Genomic DNA, 21,439 nt, shown 5'->3' with positions numbered 1-21,439 from the left:
AAAAAAGAGGTTGGGACCAGAATTTCTTTATTCCAGTCCTACAAAATATCATGTAAACACTAGCACAGACCTCTCCTTATCCCCAAGTTCAAAATCATCATGAGATGGCAGTCCTACTTTTAAAATAAACAGTTAGGAAAAACAAAACCAATTATCAGGTTTTGGTTGTCTTGTATGAGAAACTTTCTGCTCTGGAGGCTTAGCAGATCTGTGTGGGAATTCGATGAGGAGAGACAGAGGGCATTCTGTCACAGACACAAAAAACAGCAGTGGGTCAGTGGATTTTAGCAGTTTGTTCCAATAAGTATCAACTGGGACCCGCTTCCAGCCCCCAAACAATAACAGGATTAAATATCTGAACTCAAGTGCCAGCAATGGCTGGTCTTTCTCTTACTTCCAAAAACAAAGGATTGGGGCAGATCCACAAGGTTAAGCGAAGAAAGTACAGGCATTCTAAATTGTATTATCTTTAAAGCAGACATACTAGGACTCAGGTTTTCCTTACATCAGAAAAAAGTCATGAACATGCGGCTACACAGACTGGAAAAGACAGGAAATAAACAAACAAACAGGTGAGAATCCATACACAACTGCTTCTCTTCCTGTTGAAGTTTTAAAGAATGCAACCCAGCTACTTCTTTGCTCCATCATATTCTTGCTTTTGGACAGCTTAATCAATATTTGGTGCCAAAGCAATAAATATTTGTTAAATACCCGGAATGGCAGTCATGAAGCCTGGTTAGATCTCCTTTTCAATCTCCCCTTTAAGTACCAATTTGGGTCTGCCTGACCTTAATGTCCCTTCAACCAGCAAGAAAAAAATAATTCTCCCAGAGGTATTTTAATATACCCCACTGATAATCAGTCATTCATTATGAAGAATAACTTATAGTAGGAACTTGGTAGAGAACAACAGTGTCAGAGCCTTTGTTCTATCAGATCTCCACCAATGACAGACTAAGTTTCCTTTCACAATGAACTTCTGGAAGTTTAGATGGTATTCCCTCACGTCTGGCCATCGGTTAGCCCATTGGAAAAGTGTGCTAAAATATGCAGAGCCACTAGAATAGTACCTAATATACAGTGGATGCTCCATAAATGTTTCCTGGTCAATTATAACAGCTGACATTTATTGAGCACCAACTATGGGCCAGACCCTATAAGCACTTCTTTATATATAGTATTTCCTAATAAGTGCTAATAGCCTGTTTTCTAGATGAGTTAAATAAGGCTCATTAATTCAGTTTATTTAGAGAATTAGCAAGGAATGTAGCTAGCACTTGAACCCAGTTTGTCTGATTTAAAATCTCATATCTTTTCTATTACTCCACATTGCTTCCTTCAACTGCTATGGCATTTGAGTGAGCTAGACAGAAAGTGTAAACCAAATGAGCTAATTAATCACCTACGAATTCTAAACTAAAATATTGCTTCATGCCTCAACAAATCAAAGGAGGGAGGGTAAACAACATGAAATGAAACAATAAACCCCTAATGGAAGGGAATAAAAAGATGCTGTTAAATGTTTTAGAACAAACAACCATTAATTAGATGTCTGATTTTATTCCTATTTTTACAGAGGACATTCCTACTGCCTCAAAAGATGGACATTAGTTCTTTTTGCATTCCATCTGATTAAACTGTCCCCATCCTGGAATGTACTGGGACAAAATAGGTGTTTTTATTCTTGGAAAACCCTCAAAAGAGAGAGGCACTCAGGTAGATGGCCCAGTCACTAAGCCTCTTCAACACCAACAGTTAGGTCTTTGCTTCTATGTTCTGGAATATTAGGCTGGGTGGTCTACTTACCTGGATTTAATGATTTCTCTACCACACGAACCATCCTATATTGTTCATGTAATGTTTTAAAGAACTGTTCACTTAGTCTTGGGGCCGGGTAAGTGGAAAAGATATGGAAACAGAAAAAAGATATGAAATAGAACCATGAATGCTTAACCAAAGCTTAGAATGGGTTGGTACAGAAGGAAAAGACTTTAATATTAGTAGAAATAAAGCCAGACACCTTGGATTTAGAGAGATGATTAAAAATCATAGTCACTAAGGTAAAGAACTTGGTCAATGACAAATGGATATCATCAAGTGCCAAATTCCATTAACCTCTCAATCTCAACACAAAAAAAGAGATGCAAACATTGGCCATGGTCCCTTTTTTCCCTGCCAATACTGACACAAGGAGTTTGGATCATCTACCAAAATTTCTTATTAGTAGGACTTGACCTCCAATAGCATTTTCTGACAGCTGACTATAAACTAGAGCTTCAACAGTATAGCTAAGGATTATTTTAGAAATATGAATAAATGCTTCACAATTAAACTCTACTCTCAATGCAGCATCAGCTTTCATTTTTAACCTCCAAAAGACACTATTATATGTTTGGTGAGAGTTTAATGGACACAATTATAAATAAATGATTCTAAACAGAGCCCTTGATTAAGCCTAAACCTAATCATTTTCCATAACTCCAGTTTTATTTGATTTTATGTGCTTGCACACAGACACACTTAAAGAACATATATTTATATATAAAATATAGATGATATGGGAGTTTCTAACAAATGACTTGTTAATGGAAATTTATTAACTATAACCTTTGAATACCAGAGAAACTTCAATATGTACAAATCAGCATAAGTTCCCAGTTCCTAAACTTTGGTTATATGAATATGCCTCAAGCACCATAGAACAAACAATAATTTTAATTTGAAAAGAAAAAAATACTCAAGAAAAGAAAAATCCTGCAACTCTCTTGTATCTTTTCTTCTTTTTAAAACACCATCTGGGAAACTCTTTTATTGTACATTTCCTTCCATCTTAGTTTCCAAAAACGGTATTAATAAAAATTGATCAAGGAAGAAAGGACTGACAAACCACTGTAGATCAAGGTGATATCTCAAAAGAACTATATCTGGATATTATTCTGTCTGAATTACAAAATTGTCTTAACCTAGGGGATGTGTATTATGTAACATGTATGAAAAAATCCTCAACTCTTCATTTTCAAAATTCAAAAACTCAAACACAATCATAACAAGGGTTGGGGGTGAAAGGCTTACAGGGAAATCTTTAGCAAACCCAGTTAAAAACTTTCTGGTTTTCAACTTCTTCCCTGGCATCTGCTAGCTGCAGAGGCAATGTGCATAATATATAGGCATCAAAAAAGAGACCTGACAGGCTGAGCATAACCCTTCATGGGATTTCACAGAAAATCTGAGGGGCAAGGAAAGAAAAACTGAAGGATGAAGACTGAAATAGAAAAAAAGGCAAACAAAATATATTTAAGCCTGTGTAAGTGAGGATGGAGGGGACTTACATGTACAAACTGACATGTGCCGGTGTGTGGAAGGGATTGCATCCTTGCCCACAAACTGGATTATATACACATTTATATTAAGTTAAGTCAATTCGTATATTACACCTGACAAGTCCAACAGGATGTTTCTGGTGAGAGGTGGAAGGAGGTTCTATTTACTCAGCTCCTCAGGCCCCGGTCCTTTGTCCTGGCTGGTTGGTGGTCTCTGCACAGGACTCAACAGCATGGTATATGAATGGATAAAGTTTGATGTCTGGTCCGGGGGTGGAACAGTTTCTGCATTCTTCATTGTAATACCGGAGCAACAGCTTAAATACTTCTCCTGGAGAGTAAAGGCCAGACCAATATCCACATTAAGGTATACAGATGTATAAAATTACTAAAGAACACTTCACATGTTAATATGTGCTCACTTTTGGCTTTTGAAAATAAAGCATGAATGTTATATTCCTGGAAGGCTTTTATGACAAAGTTAAAAAAATTTTTTTAAGTACCGTAAAGAAACTACTTATTAGTTCATGACAACAACAGGCTACACATGTACATAAGCCATCTATCATTTTAGGAGTCTGTGGCAACTTTATTTCTACATTCAGCTCCCAGGATACCAAGGCCTTTCACATCCAGCTGAAATACAGCAAATGAATATGCTGTTATGTATGATAAATATGACTCAGAGTGAGGCCTCTTAGACTTGAACTTATCGTCCTATGCCATCCCTCTTTTAGTTTTCTATATGCATAAATGTAAAAATGGATATTAAACTCCAGCTTCTTGGCCTGACTTTAATAAGTTGACATATCCATTCAAGATAGCAGATAAAACTTTGTCAGAAAAAAGATTCTGCAGATGTTGCCCAACTAACTAAGACTCTGTCCACCCTTCTCAAAGTCATGCTTTCCTTTCTTATCCACCATAATCCATCCAGTTTCAGCAAGTGTTTGATTGTCCACCAAGATGGTGGATAGTCTTATCTAGATACCAAGTGTCAAGTCTATTTCCTACTTACCAACAGTTAGTTTCCTTTCAGTAAGGAAAGTGTGCATGCTGTAAATGTCTCTCATCAATTCTGAGTCCCCAAAGGTGAAATAAACCACATCACGCTCAGCTACAGCAGCTGCCAGTATCTGTATTAAGGCTGTAGCAAAGAGAAAAAAAACACACAGCTATATTATGACACTTCCCAATAAGACACCTTCAGTTCTTTCAGCCAGCTAAATTATAGCTGCTGTGCCACAGCTTTATTCTGGATTACAGATTTATAAACCAAATATAAGTGTTATTAGAAATGGCAAATACAGATGGGTATTAATCATCTAGTTGTGTGACTTTTCAGACATGCTCTGAGAATATCATTAAGCCACAGAAATCCACACAAGCACCTTTGTGGGAAAATAAAGGAAGATGCATCCGAGGCAGCACAGTCAAGGCACTAAGGAGGTATTTTCTTCCACTTATATTAATTTGGAACTAAACTTCTTTGCTTGCTTGATTTGATTATTTTGTTTTATTACATAGTCACCAGTCTTTTGTATCACAGGAGTCTCTATGATTTTTCATGAATAATGCACTTGGGAGGTTCTAATGCTCTCATTAACCCTACAGCAAGCATTCTCAAAATGGCTTAGAGCGTACACCTGCATCCTTCCTGTACTCCCACCTCCACCCAATCACTGCAGCATGGAGTCATTGTTACTGAAAACATTGAAAAGTAACTCTGGTATGCAGGAATGGGAAAATCATTGTGAACCACTATCCCCAGAAATCAAAGTCACAAATCTGAAGCCTGAAGTATGTTTCCAAAAATTAAGTTCCTTCATAATCTTAATCTAAATGGACATTATTTCATTTTTCATTTAAAAAAATTTTTGAAGACTTTATTATTTTAATTCCAGTGTATTTAATATACAGTGCACAATATAGTGATTCATCAGTTCCATATATTACTCAATGTTCATCAAGATAAGTGGACTCTCAATCCCTTTCATCTGTTTTACTCCCACCCCATTCACCTGCCCTATGCTAACCATCTGTTCTCTATAGTTAAGAGTCTGTTGGTTTCTCTCTTTTTTCCCCCCTTTGTTCATTTGTTTTGTTTCTTAAATTCCACGAGTGAAATGATATAGTGTCTTTCTTGACAAGCTTATTTTGCTTTGCATTACACTCTCTAGCTCTTTTCATGTTGTTGCAAATGGCAAGATTTCATTCTTTTTTATGGCTGAGTAATATTATACACACATACACACATATGTGGAATATATATACCACATCTTCAGCCATTCATCTTTTGATGGACACTTGGGCTGCTTCCATAGTTAGGCTATTTTAAATAACACTGCAATAAGCATAAGGGTACATATATCCCTTTGAATTAGTGTTTTCATAGTATGATTACTGGACCATAGGGTAGTTTTTTTTTTTTTAATTTTTTGAGGAACCTCCATATTATTTTCTACAGTGGCTGTACCACTTTTCATCCCCACCAACAGTGCCAAGAGTGTTTCTTTTATTTCACACCCTTGCCAACACTTGTTTCTTGAGTTTTTGACTTTAACCACTCTGATAGGTGTAAAATGATTCCTTATTATGGTTTTTTTTTTTTAAAGATTTTATTTATTTATTTGACAGAGAGAGATCACAAGTAGGCAGAGACGCAGGCAGAGAGAGAGAGAGAGAGGAGGAAGCAGGCTCCCTGCTAAGCAGAGAGCCCGATGCGGGACTCGATCCCAGGACCCTGAGATCATGACCTGAGCCAAAGGCAGCGGCTTAACATACTGAGCCACCCAGGTGCCCTCCTTATTATGGTTTTGATTTTCATTTCCTGATGATGAGGTTTATGTTGAATATCTTTTTATGTGTCTATTGGCCATTTGTATGTCTTCTTTGGAGAAAAGTCAACAAATTTATTTTAAATAACAATAAAACTGAACATAGGTATAAACTGAAAAAAGCAACAAAGGTATAATATCTTTTACTTAATAAAAAGGGAGGTGGGAATAAAACTAAAACATTATGGAGAATAACTTTGGTACAGTTCTGATTTTGAGAGCGTGTTTTTTTTTTTAATTTTATTTTTAAAAAATTTTTATTTATTTATTTGACAGAGATCACAAGTAGGCAGAGAGGCAGGCAGAGAGAAAGAGAAGGAAGCAGGCTCCCTGCTGAGCAGAAAGCCTGAGATGCAGGGCTTGATCACAGGAGCCTGGGATCATGACCTGAGCCAAAGGCAGACGCTTTAACCCACTGAGCCACCCAGGCACCACTTATTTTGAGAGCATGTTGATACTCTATATATTCAAAAACCAAAAGTAAGAATGGGAATGGAGAAGAACCTATAATTAAATGCAAACAATAACAAATTAGCCTAATTTTATTTCAAAAGAATAACATAACTACACTAAAAGGAAAAGGAAAAATAAAAAGATGAAAGAAAAAAAGAACTAACCCAAGTAACCTATGAGCATAATATATGAGTAATATACTGTCAGTCTTGGGCAAGGAGAAAAGAATTACAAACAAATCCCCAATTTTTTTACTAGGTTTGCTTACCATAGTAGTTCAGGCAAAACAATTTTGCAATTATTTTAAAATATATTTCAGGATTGTTGATACTGTTGGGAGCTGGGGCTCTTATCATAGAAGAGGGGACACACAAGCCTGAATGGGGGAAGAAAAAAATAACTGGGATGGATTGAAATGGAAGGCACTAGTGTATACTCAGAGACTTGTAAAATACATACATTTGTGTTTGTGTGTGTGTATTCTTAGCTTTGTCTGCTAATGTGCTTTGAAAGAAGACACCCCAGCAGCAGTGAGCACATCTAGTGCCCAGATCTTGGTCTCTAATACCATTCCCCCTTTAAAGGAGCTATATTCCTCAGAGAAATGCCTGATTCCATGGTTAGAATAGGACAGGTACAAGATAAGTCCAGGATATCTTGTTATACCAGAAAGTAAAGAAAGTGCTCAGGATATAGGAGCCAGTTTGAAGGAGAGCCCACTAGTCAACTATGGACAAGCTCAGCACCAAATATTAAATACAGTAATAAATTACAAACCACTGAAAAAATATGAATTCTTGATAATGTTAATGATTCTTCTCACTGATAACATATAATAGAAAAAAAGAAGGAGGGGCTCTTACTCATAGGAGAAAGTCAAAGACTAAATCAGTAAGGTGGAGGGAGAGATAGCACAGGATAATCCTCTTCTGAAGCCATCATGGTAAAGACTGAATCAGGCAAAAATCACTAAAGGATGCCAAATCTAACGGAAATTTTGTCTTAAAGTGTATTTCCAGATGGCTTATTAGCTACAAGGCAGGGAAAAACTCACTATCCATACAGTGGAGAAATCAGACAACACCTTGACTGCATAATCAAAATTAACACCACCAATGGAGTCAGATGGCCATCAAGTGCCTCTAGATACTATTATCTATGCAGTACTCTAAGAATGCATAACCTCAACCTAATTATGAGGAAACAGCAGACAAACTCAAGGAACACAGTGTTTTTTAAATACATGTCAATGTCATAAAAGATTAAAAAAGAAAAAAAAGCTATGGAAATACTCCAAATTCAAAAGGAGGCTAAAAGACATAACTAAAGGCAATACCTGACCCTGGACCGTGTATTGGAGGGCAAGAAGGCTATAAATGGTTTTATTACAGTACCTGACAAAACTGCCACATAGGTGATAGAGTAGATAAAACTATTTTATCAATATACATTTATGAGTTTAATAATTATAAAGTGTTAATATAAGAGAATATTTTATTCTTAGGAAGCACAAACTGGAAGTATGTAGGAAAACAGGTGTAATGTATATAACTTGAGCTCAAAGTGTTCAGAAAAATTGTGCATGTGTGTATTCATATATATGCATGTACACACACACACATACAGTCGTTTTTCCTTTTATAATTTTTTGTATATTTGAAATTATGTTTAAATAAAAAGTTTTTAAAAATTATGTAAGAAAGAAAAATATATTTAAGTTGGACTAGCAAATTTGATATAGAATTTGATATAGCTGACTATCCCCAAATTTGGAAAATCATCTAAGACATAATACATGTGAGATTCTAAAATACCAAAGTATTCCCTAATTTCCGAACTAATATTTATTGAATATCTACAACATGTGAGGTACCATGACTAGGCCTCATTAATCTTGCAGTGTTGAAAGTAATTAATCTCAAAATAGAGGTAAGTTTTAATTAAAACTGTTCAACCAACTTATACATATATTAAAGCTTCAGTACACTCAATTTTAAAAGGTTCCTAATTAACCTAAACTACATATAAAAAAGGAAAAACAAATTGTCACTTTCCTCTATCAAGAAGTACCGTTTCTTACCTTTTAGTTTGAATGAAAATTTGGCTTTAAATATTTCCTATTAAAAAAAGAGAAACCCAAAGAAAAGTCCTTTCAGTTCTATTTCCTCTTTATATACATAAATACAAGATCAGTGGTCATATTTGCCACTTATGAAAATGAAGTCTGAATAAAAACATCCAAAATGTATCACCCTAAAGAATATATTTTAAGAAAGCTTCACAGGCCATCTTGTTCCTATGGATAGGCTCTTAGAGCTAAGCTTGGACACAGCTACCAAAAAGAGGTTGGATCGTAGTAAGAGAAACCAATTTACATTACATTTTTTATTTCACATCCATTTCTATTTGGGCTGCAACATTAGCATGTGTCAGGCAGGTTGGGACTGGATACAGGAGACCAGAGTTCAGTCCCACCCATCTGCTAGCTCTCTAGATCCATGACTTTGGCAAAGTCACTTAACTCTCTTGCCTGCATCTTTCCCAGCTATGCTATGAAGGAGTTGGATCAGATGACCCCTAAAGACTCTTTTAGAGTGGAGAATTCCATAATCCCTGCTATAATTTTTCTCCTTGCACTGGATATTAGACTATAAATACACAAGTGAAATTTCCAGAAATATAAATTAATCTTGACTATACATGTATCAGTAACCACTAACAAAAGATCATTTTAAACAGAACTGTCTTCAGACCTCACTATCTACAACATCCCCAAGATCTTTGCAAATCTAAAGAATTAAGTCTCAGAATTTAGGTGAATCCTCTTGCATCCCAAGTTAGAGGAGAATAAATCACAAATCTAATAGGGTATATGGACTAAGTCCAAGTATGATAAAAAAGCATCAAATTCTAACTTTCAGCACAACTAGGTGCCAAAATAATCACTTAAATTAACCTGCAGGGAGTTTGATTTTAATTTTCTTTTTGGCATCAATGTTAAGCTATGAAGAAAATTCAAATAAATATAAATAATACCAAAAAACAATTCACAGTGTCCTCCTGCAACAAATGAGCCAAACTAAAAATGAGTAAAATGATGGATACTCATACCACAGGTGTGGTTTGAGGCCATGAGCATATGATTTTAGTAACAATTGCTAACACTGAGTTCTTACAGCATGCTGAATGGTTCTAGCAGCTTTAAAAGCACAAACTCAAGATTTACAAGAATTAACTCAGTTAATCCTTACAAAAACTGGATATGGTACATATTAGTATCATCTCCATTTTGAAAATAAGGCAAAATAGGTATCAAAGGGTTTAATAATTCATCTAGCGTTAAAGGCCAGAAAGCAGTGGAGCTGAGGTTTGAACCCTAGCTGAGGTTTGAACCCCCATGACTTAAGGACATGCTCCCTCACTCACTATTCTACAAAGCTATCATGGCCAAGTCATTCTGCTCTACTCCAAGCAAATATACCTCATGCCAGCAGACGAATTTCCTCAAGTTGTTTATATTATTTAAATGCCTGCTGGCAAAAAGACCCAACAGTATAGATTTGAAAGTATAACTCATGCCGTTCTAATGAAACTCAAGGTATTTTGTGACCTCTTACAAAAAGCTAAGGCTCAAGGCTTTTTGCTCACTCCTCTCAGCCAACTCTTACTCTGTAACTGGTCTTGTCCTCTGGCAAAAAAAACTGTGGTTTTTTTGGTTTGTTTGTTTGTTTAAGATTTTATTTATTTATTTGTCAGAGAGAGAGAGAGTGAGCACAGGCAGAGTGGCAGGCAGAGACAGAGAGAGAAGCAAGCTCCCTGCCAAGCAAGAAGCCTGATGTGGGACTCGATCCCAGAGCACTGGGATCATGAACTGAGCCGAAGGCAGCCACTTAACCAACTGAGCCACCCAGGTGTCCCTGGCTACTGGTTTTTAATCAACACCACCTGTAGCTGCTTCCAAGCCCCCATATTACTAAAGCCTCCATCTATAATCCTTTCACCTTCTAAAAAAAAAAGGAAAAAAAAAAAGATTTTTTTATTTATTTGAGAGAGAGAGAGAGTTGGGGGAAGGGCAGAAGCAATCTTCAAGCAGACTCTGCTGAATCGTGAAGTCCAACCTGGAACTTGATCCCCACAACCCTGAGGTCACAACCTGAGCCAAAACAAAGAGTCAGACACTTAACTGACTAAGCCACCCAGGTGTCCTGATCTTTTCACTTGCTTTAAATGTACTCTCTCTTTAAGAATTCAACCATCTCCAAAATGGCAAATCCCAAATCCAGATCCAGATCCAGAATTTGTGGCCAATAAAGATTAAACAGCAATAGTGCAGACACTGGAGTCATGGGCATCAATCCTGGTTTGTATCCTAACACTGCTGCATGCCATCCTTGTGACCTTGGGCTAGATACTTACCTCTCTATGCCTTGGTTGTTTCACCTACAAAGATAAAAATAAAACTTACCTAATACATTGTTATGAGCTAATACATGTAAGGAAAGCACTTTGTACAATTTCTGGAACACACAATGCATGCAACATGCTCTCAACTAACAACAACAATAATGAAAATATACTAATTTTTGAGAAAGGGCAAATGTGAATTTTGGTTCTGACATTTATTAGCTCTCTCTCTTTGGGCAGGTTTATTAGCCTCTCTTTGAACCTTGGTTTCCTCACCTTAAAAATGTGGCTACAAATTGGAGGGTAACTATGCAAACTAAAGGAGAAAATAAGTCTTTCTTAAACCCAGTTGATCATTAGTAATCCACAGGCAGTTAAAATTTCCCAAAACCATTTCCCAGATCCACTAACTAAGGCAGCATCTCCAGGGTTCTGATGACCATTCCACTCACTCTAGACACCTTGAATGCATTACCATTTACAAGACCCCATTCTAGGCACTGGGCCCACAGAAGAGGACAATGTGAAAGTGTTAAGGAAGGAATATTCTTACTCAAATGTGTAAGAGCAAGGCTGAGAGAGAAATAGAGTGTGATGTGTTCTGACAGAAGTTAAGCAAAGTGATAAGGAGCCTGTGGTAAGACAAAGTGAACTGAACTGGCCCATACTTCTATTATACCCTTTCATTTTTTTATTGATAGGCTTCTATAATTTCAGAGAATTTTTCATTTATATAAATATGCAATAAAAATCAACTGAAATACTTCTTAATCTCACAAGGGATGTATCCCGTGTTTACGGACTTCCTGGCTACAATGATTTGGTCCAACAGATGGAAAAGTGACCTAGAGTATTTCCATAACATTTTAATTTTTAAAAGATTTTATTTATGTATTTGAGAGTGAGTGAGAGAGCTCATGAGCTGGGGGGGAAGGGTAGAGGGTGAAGCAGACCCCTCACTGAGTGCAGAGCCTGATGCGGGACTTGATTCCAGGATCCTGGGATCATGACCTAAACTGAAGGCAGACACTTAACCAACCGAGTCACCCAGGTGCCCCTCCATAAAATTTTTAATGAAGGAGTTCTCCTTCCTTCAGGGTCACTCAAATATAGTACTATAAGCCTGTGACTTTTGGTCCCCAGCTCCTGCCATCTCACCCACATCTGCTAGTAACCCCCATTCAGGCTTAAGTGACTACCTAGATTAGTGTCTGTTAAAACTAAGAATCCTACTATAGAACTTTGTTTCAGTGTTGGTGAGTTGGAGATAGGTGGTGGGAGAGGAATGGGATCTTTGTGGAACAGTTAACACTAGAGTGGAGTCTTAAAGGAACATAGGGAATTAACCAAACAATAACAGGCAATTTCAGAAAAATGTGCAAAACCTTAAATTAATGAAAGGCACAAAGGGTCGTTGAATAAGTTATTGTTAAAGAGAAATTCATTGAGCATATTTTATTTGTAAATCACTTTTAGGTAGTGAAGGTAGGGAATGGAGATAGACAAGAAAATACATGGGATTATAACATCAAGATATATTCTAATTACAGAAAACTAACAATGGCATAATTTTCCCAAGTCAGGTAACATAGAACTGAAAAGGTATAAAAAACAAATACTGAAGGAAATGGAAGGGGGAATTGGCAAAAATATAAAAGAAAGACCTTTAGAGTACCACTCAATCCCTTCACAAAGCAAGCAGTCAAAATTAGAGGGATACAGAGTGTGATCTAATAAGTAATCAGGGTAGAATCTAATAGACCTAGAATAGTCCTACACCCTTCAGAGACATCTCTTCACATGCTAATATAGTATCTGCAACAACTGACTGTTAGGTCACCAAGAGAAGCTCAAAAAACTCCAAAAAGTAGAAATAATACTATCTATACTCTTTGATGATAATGTAATACAATTTACAAATAAAAGGTAAAAGAAACCATTTTGTTTTTAAACTGACCATTTCAAAATGGTTTTAAATTATCTCCAAAAAATCTCATGGGTGTCTGGTGGTACACATAAGGCAGAAGCCCATTTCACAGTCTCTACTGAGATAGGATGAATAAAGCTGCAAAAGGAAGTTGCTTCCATCCTAACAATGAAAAAAGGCCAAGTAATTCAAAAAATATTTTTTTCCTGAGTCTACCAGAGAGTTGCATTGTTGCAAGGTAACCAAAGTATGGCAACCCCCTCCAAGAAGATATGAAACACATAAACTACTATCTTTGAAAGAGCATAGGAGACAGAGGTGACCCCCATACAAATGGGTAAGAATAAATCAACTAAAACTTTAATATAATTTTAAAAGCCAAGGGTAGACTGGGGGGGGGGGTTACTTTGGAATAAGCAGGAGCCCCAGAAATAAAGAGAGTTCACATTCACTCAAAAGCTTTTTTCCATAGGCCTCTACAAGCTGCTCAGAAAGATGAGGGGCCAGGCAGGAGAACAGAGAAAGCCCATGTGGTAGCACAGGCATGCAAGAAATGACTGGCCGCCGGTGGGGGACAGGCGCCAAGTCCCTCCCTCTTCCCCATATCCCTTCTTTCCCACCCTCTGGCTCTAAAATCCACTGGCCGGAAGTTGTTAGTAAATGTCTGTTGAATTAATGAATATATGAAAAATATTATATTAACAGTTGTCAGCAGAATGTACAATGAAAAAGGTTCAAAATTAAATTGTTGTAAATTTTAACACTCATGTACAGTTAGGCAGCAAGCATATTAACAAATATTTAGCCTTATTGCTAAAAAAAGAAACACCAGTTTAAGTTTAAATGCTGATGTTCTCACTCTATGATTTTTTTTTTGTTTTTTGTTTTTTTTTTAAAGATTTTATTTATTTATTTGACAGAGAGAGATTACAAGTAGGCAGAGAGGCAGGCAGAGAGAGAGAAGGAAGCAGGCTCCCCGCTGAGCAGAGAGCCCAATGCGGGACTCGATCCCAGGACCCTGAGATCATGACCTGAGCCGAAGGCAGCAGCTTAACCCACTGAGCCACCCAGGCACCCTTTTTTTGTTTGCTTTAACTATCCTTCCTTCCTTCTTTCTCTTGGAAGGTAGGGATAGCATCTGATGGTTCAAAGAGTCTTCCTGGTAGGTTTGGTAAGACCTAGGCACAGATAAAGTTGGCCAGTCGAGAAAGAGTTAATATTGGCCCTGTTTTTATCTGCTCTAAGAGAGTTTTAGTTTTCCAATCTTGTATTATCTACTGATACTCTGAACTGGACCATAGCCTCTTGATTCTTTCCTATGCATCTGCTTTATCTCCCTAATATTGAGTCATTAGCAAACATCTTTTTCTTGGTACTCTCTTCTCTAGGATTCATCTAGGATGTAAATCCCCCCTTGCTCATGTTTATGTGACTAATGAAAAGGTGAGCTTGTAAAAGAAGGGCTTACACTATCCTGATGGCTGACTTTTTAAAAAAATTGAGATATAACTGATATATAAAATTGTATTAGTTTCCAGGTATACAATATAATGATTTGATATTTGTATATACTGAGAAATGATCACAACAAAAAGTAGTTAACACCCATCACCACACATAGTTACCAAAATTCTTTTTCTTATGATGAAAACTTTCAAGATCTACTCTACTAGCAACTTTCCAATATGCAATACAGTTATTCACTATAGTCACCATGTTATACATTACATCCCCATTATTTATTCATTTTATAACTGGAAGTTTGTACATTCTGACCCCCGTTACCCAGCCCCAACCCCACCTCTGGAAACCTGTTCTCTGTATCTATGGCCTAGAGTTTTGTTTTAACATTCCATACATAAGTGAGACATACAGTGTTTGACTTCCTCTGCCTCATACATTTCACTTAGCATAAAAATGCCTCCAAGGCCCATCCATGTTGTCAGAACACTTCTGATAAAACTCTTTGTTACAAAAACAATATATGCTTACAACAGAAAAATACAAATAAAAAAAATTCATCTGAATCACTCACTGAGAGACAACCATGGTTAATCTTTGCACATAAATGGATAAACACAGAAAATCTCAAATTTGTGTGATACTTATTTTCCTCTGCTTTGGCAATATTCCAAAAAAACATTTCCATGTCAGCAGTTTATTTCTGCAACAGTTAAAATGTCTGCATAATATTTCATTACATAGATGTACCATAATATCTTTCTTTCCAAAATCAATATTAGCAAATAATTCCCCACTAAAGAATAAATAACTACTTCAATTTTTAAATGATTATTCAAATTCATGAAGAGGAGGGAGTTGTCAAAAAGTCACTCTAAAGTATAAGTCTCAATACTTGAGAAAATGAAATACATAATGAAAATCTTTGAATGCTATGCTTGATACTCACCAGGGGAAACAAAACTATAATCTGAGAAAAAGATTTTTTATGCCATAAGGAAAAGAAAGGAAACAAACTCATTTATAAAGCTTCTCAAATTGTCCATCACAAATGACCAAGGCTTATGGCAGACCTGGTGTTTTGGATTGATGATATGAATCTACTCATTCATTTTACTTAAGGGAAAAACAGAAAAAAAGTGTCTGTCATAAGATCAATAAGCCTAGAGCAAAAAACAGGTTTCTCAAACAAACTGAGGATGATAAAGGATTTCATAAAGTCAGAAATTCTTTCTTCTATAGATTTTCAAAACACTGAAAATAATAACATGTAGTTTTTGTTTCTGAATATGAAAAAAGTATGGGGAAGGAAATCTTTAGAATGAAGAAACAGAAAAGATTTTTCTAAACATGCTGCAAATATGTGAACACATAAAAATTAACTCCACATGACAACAACCTAATAGGCTGAAATAAATGAAAAAACCTGAGAAAAACACCTGCAACATGATAATTAACATTTTTTAATATACAAAGAGTTATTAATAGTCAATGAAAAGTCAAAACTATTCCCAAAGAGCTAAGTGAACAGAAGAGTGAAAAGCAATTCACAAAGCAAATAAAAATGGGCACTATATGTATGAAAAATGTTAAACCTCAGAGAAATTTTAAAAGTTGACAAAATCCCATACTGGTAAAGCTTCTTATATAAGGAAGATAGGATAAATTGACATGGCTTTTCAGAAGAACAGTTTGCAACAAGTAATCAAAATATAAAGATATATATGGCCTTTGAGTCATTGATCTTGCTTATAGGAATTAATCCTACAAAAATAATGATATGTAACATATATTCATATATTGCAGTATTGCTTATAAGATAAAATAAACCAACTGTATATAAATGGGAGAACCAATGAAATAAATTATGGTACACAGAGGTACATACAACAGAATGCTATGTAGCTATTAAAAATGTTGACAGTACATTTACATTTGTTGGTGTTGAAAGAAATCCATTAGACTGTAGGGTTTTCAAAAAGAATAGTTTACAGCATAGACAGTACGGTGTGATGTTATTAATGTCAAATGGTTACACAGATTGTTACATAGAAATGTCTTCTGAAAGGATGGTCACCAAATGCTAACAATGAATTCTGATGATTTTTACATACTTCATAATATTTTTCTCGATTAAAAAAATAGTAAATGTGTCACTTTTACAAAAGTAACATTCATAAATTATGACAGACTCAACTGTTTTATTCCCAGCGAAACAGATTTTATCTGTATCTAGGCTGGCTATCAAGTCTAGCTGGTTGTTTTATGTTTGCTTTGTTTTCTTGTTACTTTAATAACTATAGTATAACAAAGAATTTCAAAAACCTCTGGAATTTTCAGAATGATACTGTCTTTGTTATGCTAAGAAGTGACTCTGAGAGGACCCTGAGAGAGCTTTAAGTTTGGGATTTTCAGCCATTGACCTCCAGGGAGTGGAAGGAGGGCTGAAATTGAGTTCAGTGATGTGGCCAATGATTTTATCAATGATGCCTACATAATGAAGCCCCAGTGAAAACTTCCAGACATCAAAGGTCAGTGGAGCCTCCAGGTTAACAAACATATTAAGGTGTGAGGAGGGTGATGTGCCCTGACACCACAGAGAGAAGGCATGGAAACTCTGTATTCCCTCCCAGATCTCACTCACCTGTTACCATAAAACTGTAGTAGCACCTTCCTGAGCTCTCGGAGGTATTCCAGTGAATTATCAAACCCAAAGGGGGTTGTAAGAACCTCTTAGATTAATAGGCAGGTGGTCAGAGGTATAGGTAGCCTGGGGACACCTTGCCCCATACTTGTGGCTAGAGTCTGAAGTAGGGATGGTCTTATGGAGGACTCTGCCCTTAACCTGTTGGATTTGTCCTAACTCCAGGTAGTTAATGGCAGGATTATATTGCAGCACATCTAGCTGGTATCAGACCAGTCAGGCTGACACAGAATAGTAACCTTCCTAAGTAATGATATAATACTATTTTCTGTAACTAGTACTTTTCAGAGTTAAGAAAATGTCATAATTTGCTAAATGGCCAATAGTTTTGTTGATCAGATTTTGTGATATTTTTATCATAAACAATAAAATACAAGAAATGTTCATCTTTCTTGGGTATCCAAATGGCTCCTCAAATATGTTATTCATGCAGCTCTCCTAAGCTATACTCCCACACATGTGTACCTTTACTCACTACTATACTACATTTGTCTATGCCTTTCCCATATACTGTGAATTTCAAAGCAAGGACTACATCTTACTCACTTTTGTACTCTCAGTCTACCACAACAGATGCCTCTTAAGTTTGGTGAATGCATGAGTCAACAAAATAGTTCTGTCCATCAAAATCACTTCTGCCAAGGAAAGTGCTTAATGGGTGCTTTGGTTTGAAACTTCATAGTCATTTTGGACTCTTCTGTATCTCTATAAAACTAAATACTGTGTCTTATAGATCAAAGAGATAAGTGACTTCTGCAGGAAAATAGTAAATAAAAATAAGAATTCCTTTAAACATGATAAGGAAAAAAAGAGGATGATGTCAAATATTGTTTTTCTCTTCTCTTTGATCTTTGTGGTCTCTTATTACAATAGAACATTAGAAATCCCAGTTTGAAGGACTAACTTTTCTCCCTAGTCACAATGCTATTAGCCTTCTTAAAACAACTTATTTACTCACCTTTTAATCTAGCGTCACCACCAAAGGCACCACAGCCCCAGTTCCCCGTGGCCACTGCAGAAAGATTCTCTGAAGAAACTCCAGGACGGAGAAATCCACAGTAAGCCTGCAGGATAAAAGAAATATCACAACATGTGAGGGACTAGACACTAACAGTATTTCTGGCTGATGTACTAGGATCAGTAGCTACTATCAAGTTTATGTTCCATTCCCTTTCTCCCTCCCTTCTCTCCCTCCTTTCTTTCTCTCTTTTGGGGCCAAGGTAGAGGGAAAAGCATAAAATCCTGGGATTATACAAGAAGAGAGTAAGAAATGATCAATTCTAGTATTTATTTCTTTTGATGCTAGACAAATCAAAGCCTCTAAACTAATACAGGTCTCAGTTTCTTTATCTTAATCAAACAAATATAAATGGATATATCAGCGATATTCAAGAACTGATGGGACCCAAATTACAAACTACCAGGAACTAAAGGGAAGAAAGGCACTTAACACATTTCTTTATTTGAAGGCTTCTGATCACCCCTTTTTTTCCATTATGCTTCCTCAGTGCTCACTTTGAATTATTGGGACTAGATTAGAAACTGTGATTAGCTTTTAAATGTACTTCCTGCCACTGAAATGCTTGATAATGAGCAAACAATTGTATATATAAAAGGGATTCCTACATCTGGTTATACAATAACCTTTAAGATCCCCTCCAGCTCTAAGATTCTCTTGTTTCATAGCTCTGTTTTAAGCCAGAATATTTTAAAACTTGCTAGTCACCTGAGAAAAGTACAATATATCCTAAGGATGCTGGCTAAGTATTAATTAGAGAAACAGCTAATTTTGTATATGAGAAGACTGCAGTTTAAGGTCCCAGAGTTTCTGTTTTCCATTCTTTACTGTCAGCCCAGTTGGTTTTTCTGCCTCCTAAGGGTTCTTAGTTTTCTGAAACTATCAGACTATATTAAAAAGTTTAATATAATAGCAAAGCAAATCTCCCCTGGGTTCTCTTGAGTACGAAACAAAGCCTAAAATACAGCTTACATATAATAGTAAATAAAATAAAAAGAATGATGTGTGACAAATGTTCCCAGAGAAAAACCAAGAATAAAGAAAGATGCTTCCATGAAACCCACACATAGAATATAGTAAATTGCTTTCTGAAGTTTCCACTAAGGTATAAAAATTTATTTTACACACTGTCTGGATAGATTAACAAGGCTATTCCTTCCACCCCTTCCTGGGCTGTAAATTCTGACAGATATTAATTATAAGTTGGTACCAGACCATTATTCAACGCTGTGATACAGAGCTTACAGTAGAACTCACAAATTACCTGTGTAATCAGATGCATGGAGCTTCTGAAAGTCTCTTTCAGATCAAAAATATCAAAGAGCTCAATTTTTTTCATCAGGTTCTTAAAAAATATAGAGTTTCTGTCTTTATGCCAACAAGGGAGAAAACAAACTCTGTCAGAATAGACATAACTTTGCCTCTTGGTTTGTTATCAAATTCTCCTTAACAGGCCTACACGAAGAAGATGATTTCTTAGCCTCCTGTTGGGGCTGCCTCTCTTTTATACTGTCAGAATGGCTTTAGTCTCTTCCTACTGCCATCTCTGTATCTGGGCTGACATCTTTAATGAGCAAACATAGCTTGGTGAAACTAGAGCCTAACAGAGAACTTGAAATATTTATATTATTAGGAGAAAAATCTAATCTAAAGGGCTAATCAACTGTACTAAAACAAACAAACAAAAACCAAACCACACAAAAAAACCTCTCCACAACTACCTTGAAAAATGCCGTAACAAAAACAAACTATAAAACTGACATTAATTGCCTTTTTGGTGTTTTGATCAAAACGAATCCAAACTTTAAAAAAGTTAACCAGAAATTAAATGATATACAACAACTATAAAGTAATTGGGTATAAAGAATAACTGTTTATAATCATTAAATACAAACTTATTTTATCCTGTTTAAACCAAGCATTTTTAAGGTCAGAAATAAGAGACAGGCAGCAAGCTCCTCTGAGTCCTCTTTAGAGAGACAACCTATGTTTCTCCCTCCTACAGTAAGGAGAGGGATCCCTCAAATGCTGGAGACCAGAACACGGTCACTAATCAGGAATTATTTCCTTTTACAACAGCAATGGAACCCTTTATTAAAAAATAAAATTCAGATATGGATAGAGACCTCAAAAGGGTTGCCAAGTTCTTACTTCATGGGGAAAGGTACTAGGAGTTCTCAAGAGCTCCATGCTGGCAACAAAAAACATTTTTTACCCCCACACTCACAGCCAGATCACCTGAGGAGATTAATGAGAGCAGTAAGAAGAAAAAGCCAGCTCAAACTCTATCGTCACATCCTGACCTGACATTCACCAAAGACAGCTTTTTTTTTTTTAAACTAATAAACAACTTTAAAGGGAAAAGGGGAAGCATTCATATCTTGGATAGTAAGTAGAGGATACCAATGAAAAGTTATCTCTCAGAATGAATTTTGATGGGAAAAGAAGAAGAAAGGGAAGATAAAGGTATTTTTGGAGTCCTGAAGGTACAAAGGGGAGCTTTGAAAAGCAAGAGACAGGAAGAAAACACTGGTATCTAGAGTTACAAACTAGAGCCCAGCTGGGAAATAATGAGATAAAGACAGAAATGTAGGACAGAAGCAAAGAAAGTGAAAAATAAAACAAACTAAACAACAACAACAACAACAAAAAAAAAAACAGTTGTAAAAACCTACACGCTCAGAAGAGGACCCAGGAAATAGATGGTACTCCCAGAAATATTGGTCACAAATACCGAGGCACACACACACATGAACACATGCACACTGAAGAAAGAACTTAGGCTTCAACACCAAGGTTAGCAGGCCTAATAGATATAATTAAACTATCTCTCATTATAATATAAACAGTTTATACTGCTTGCTAGATTAATAATTTAACAATTATTGCTCCTAAAGAGTTGTTTACTTGAAGACAACCTACCACCACCTGTCTAACTTTTTTTTTTTTTTTAAAGATTTTATTTATTTGACAGAGAGAGAGATCACAAGCAGGCAGAGAGGCAGGCAGAGAGAGAGAGGAGGAAGCAGGCCTCCTGCTGAGCAGAGAGCCCGATGTGGGGCTCGATCCCAGGACCCTGGGATCATGACTTGAGCCGAAGGCAGAGGGTTAACCCATTGAGCCACCCAGGCGCTCTGCCACCTGTCTAACTTAAACATAGTTGGTACCAATACTGATTGTCTGAGATCTTAGAATACGATGATTTCTTAAAACAAACATAACATTAAAAAAATCCTTAATAATCTTTTGGAAAAGGGGCACCTGTGTGCCTCAGTCAGTTGACTGGCTAGCTTTTGAAGTCAACTCAGATCA

General features: G+C 36.3%; 1 protein-coding gene across 5 annotated transcripts in view; it reads right to left on the bottom strand.

Moving 5' to 3' along the window:
- Positions 1-2,452: 2,452 nt before the first annotated feature.
- Positions 2,453-21,439, bottom strand: part of PARG (poly(ADP-ribose) glycohydrolase) — a 122,583-nt gene continuing 103,596 nt past the window's right edge. For all 5 annotated transcript variants that reach the window (XM_004765864.3, XM_004765861.3, XM_004765862.3 and 2 more), the window contains 3 exons: positions 18,068-18,173; positions 4,342-4,470; positions 2,453-3,654 (listed from right to left, as the gene is read on the bottom strand). In XM_004765864.3, the coding sequence (XP_004765921.1) occupies positions 3,500-3,654; positions 4,342-4,470; positions 18,068-18,173 (390 nt within the window). In that variant the 3' untranslated portion in view covers positions 2,453-3,499. The remainder of the gene's footprint in view (positions 3,655-4,341; positions 4,471-18,067; positions 18,174-21,439) is intronic.

The sequence above is a fragment of the Mustela putorius genome, unplaced genomic scaffold (genome assembly GCF_011764305.1).
Source record: "Mustela putorius furo isolate JIRA1106 unplaced genomic scaffold, ASM1176430v1.1 tig00003909_pilon_pilon_pilon, whole genome shotgun sequence".
Taxonomy (NCBI): domain Eukaryota; kingdom Metazoa; phylum Chordata; class Mammalia; order Carnivora; family Mustelidae; genus Mustela; species Mustela putorius.
This window is presented reverse-complemented; position numbering and strand designations above follow the sequence as displayed.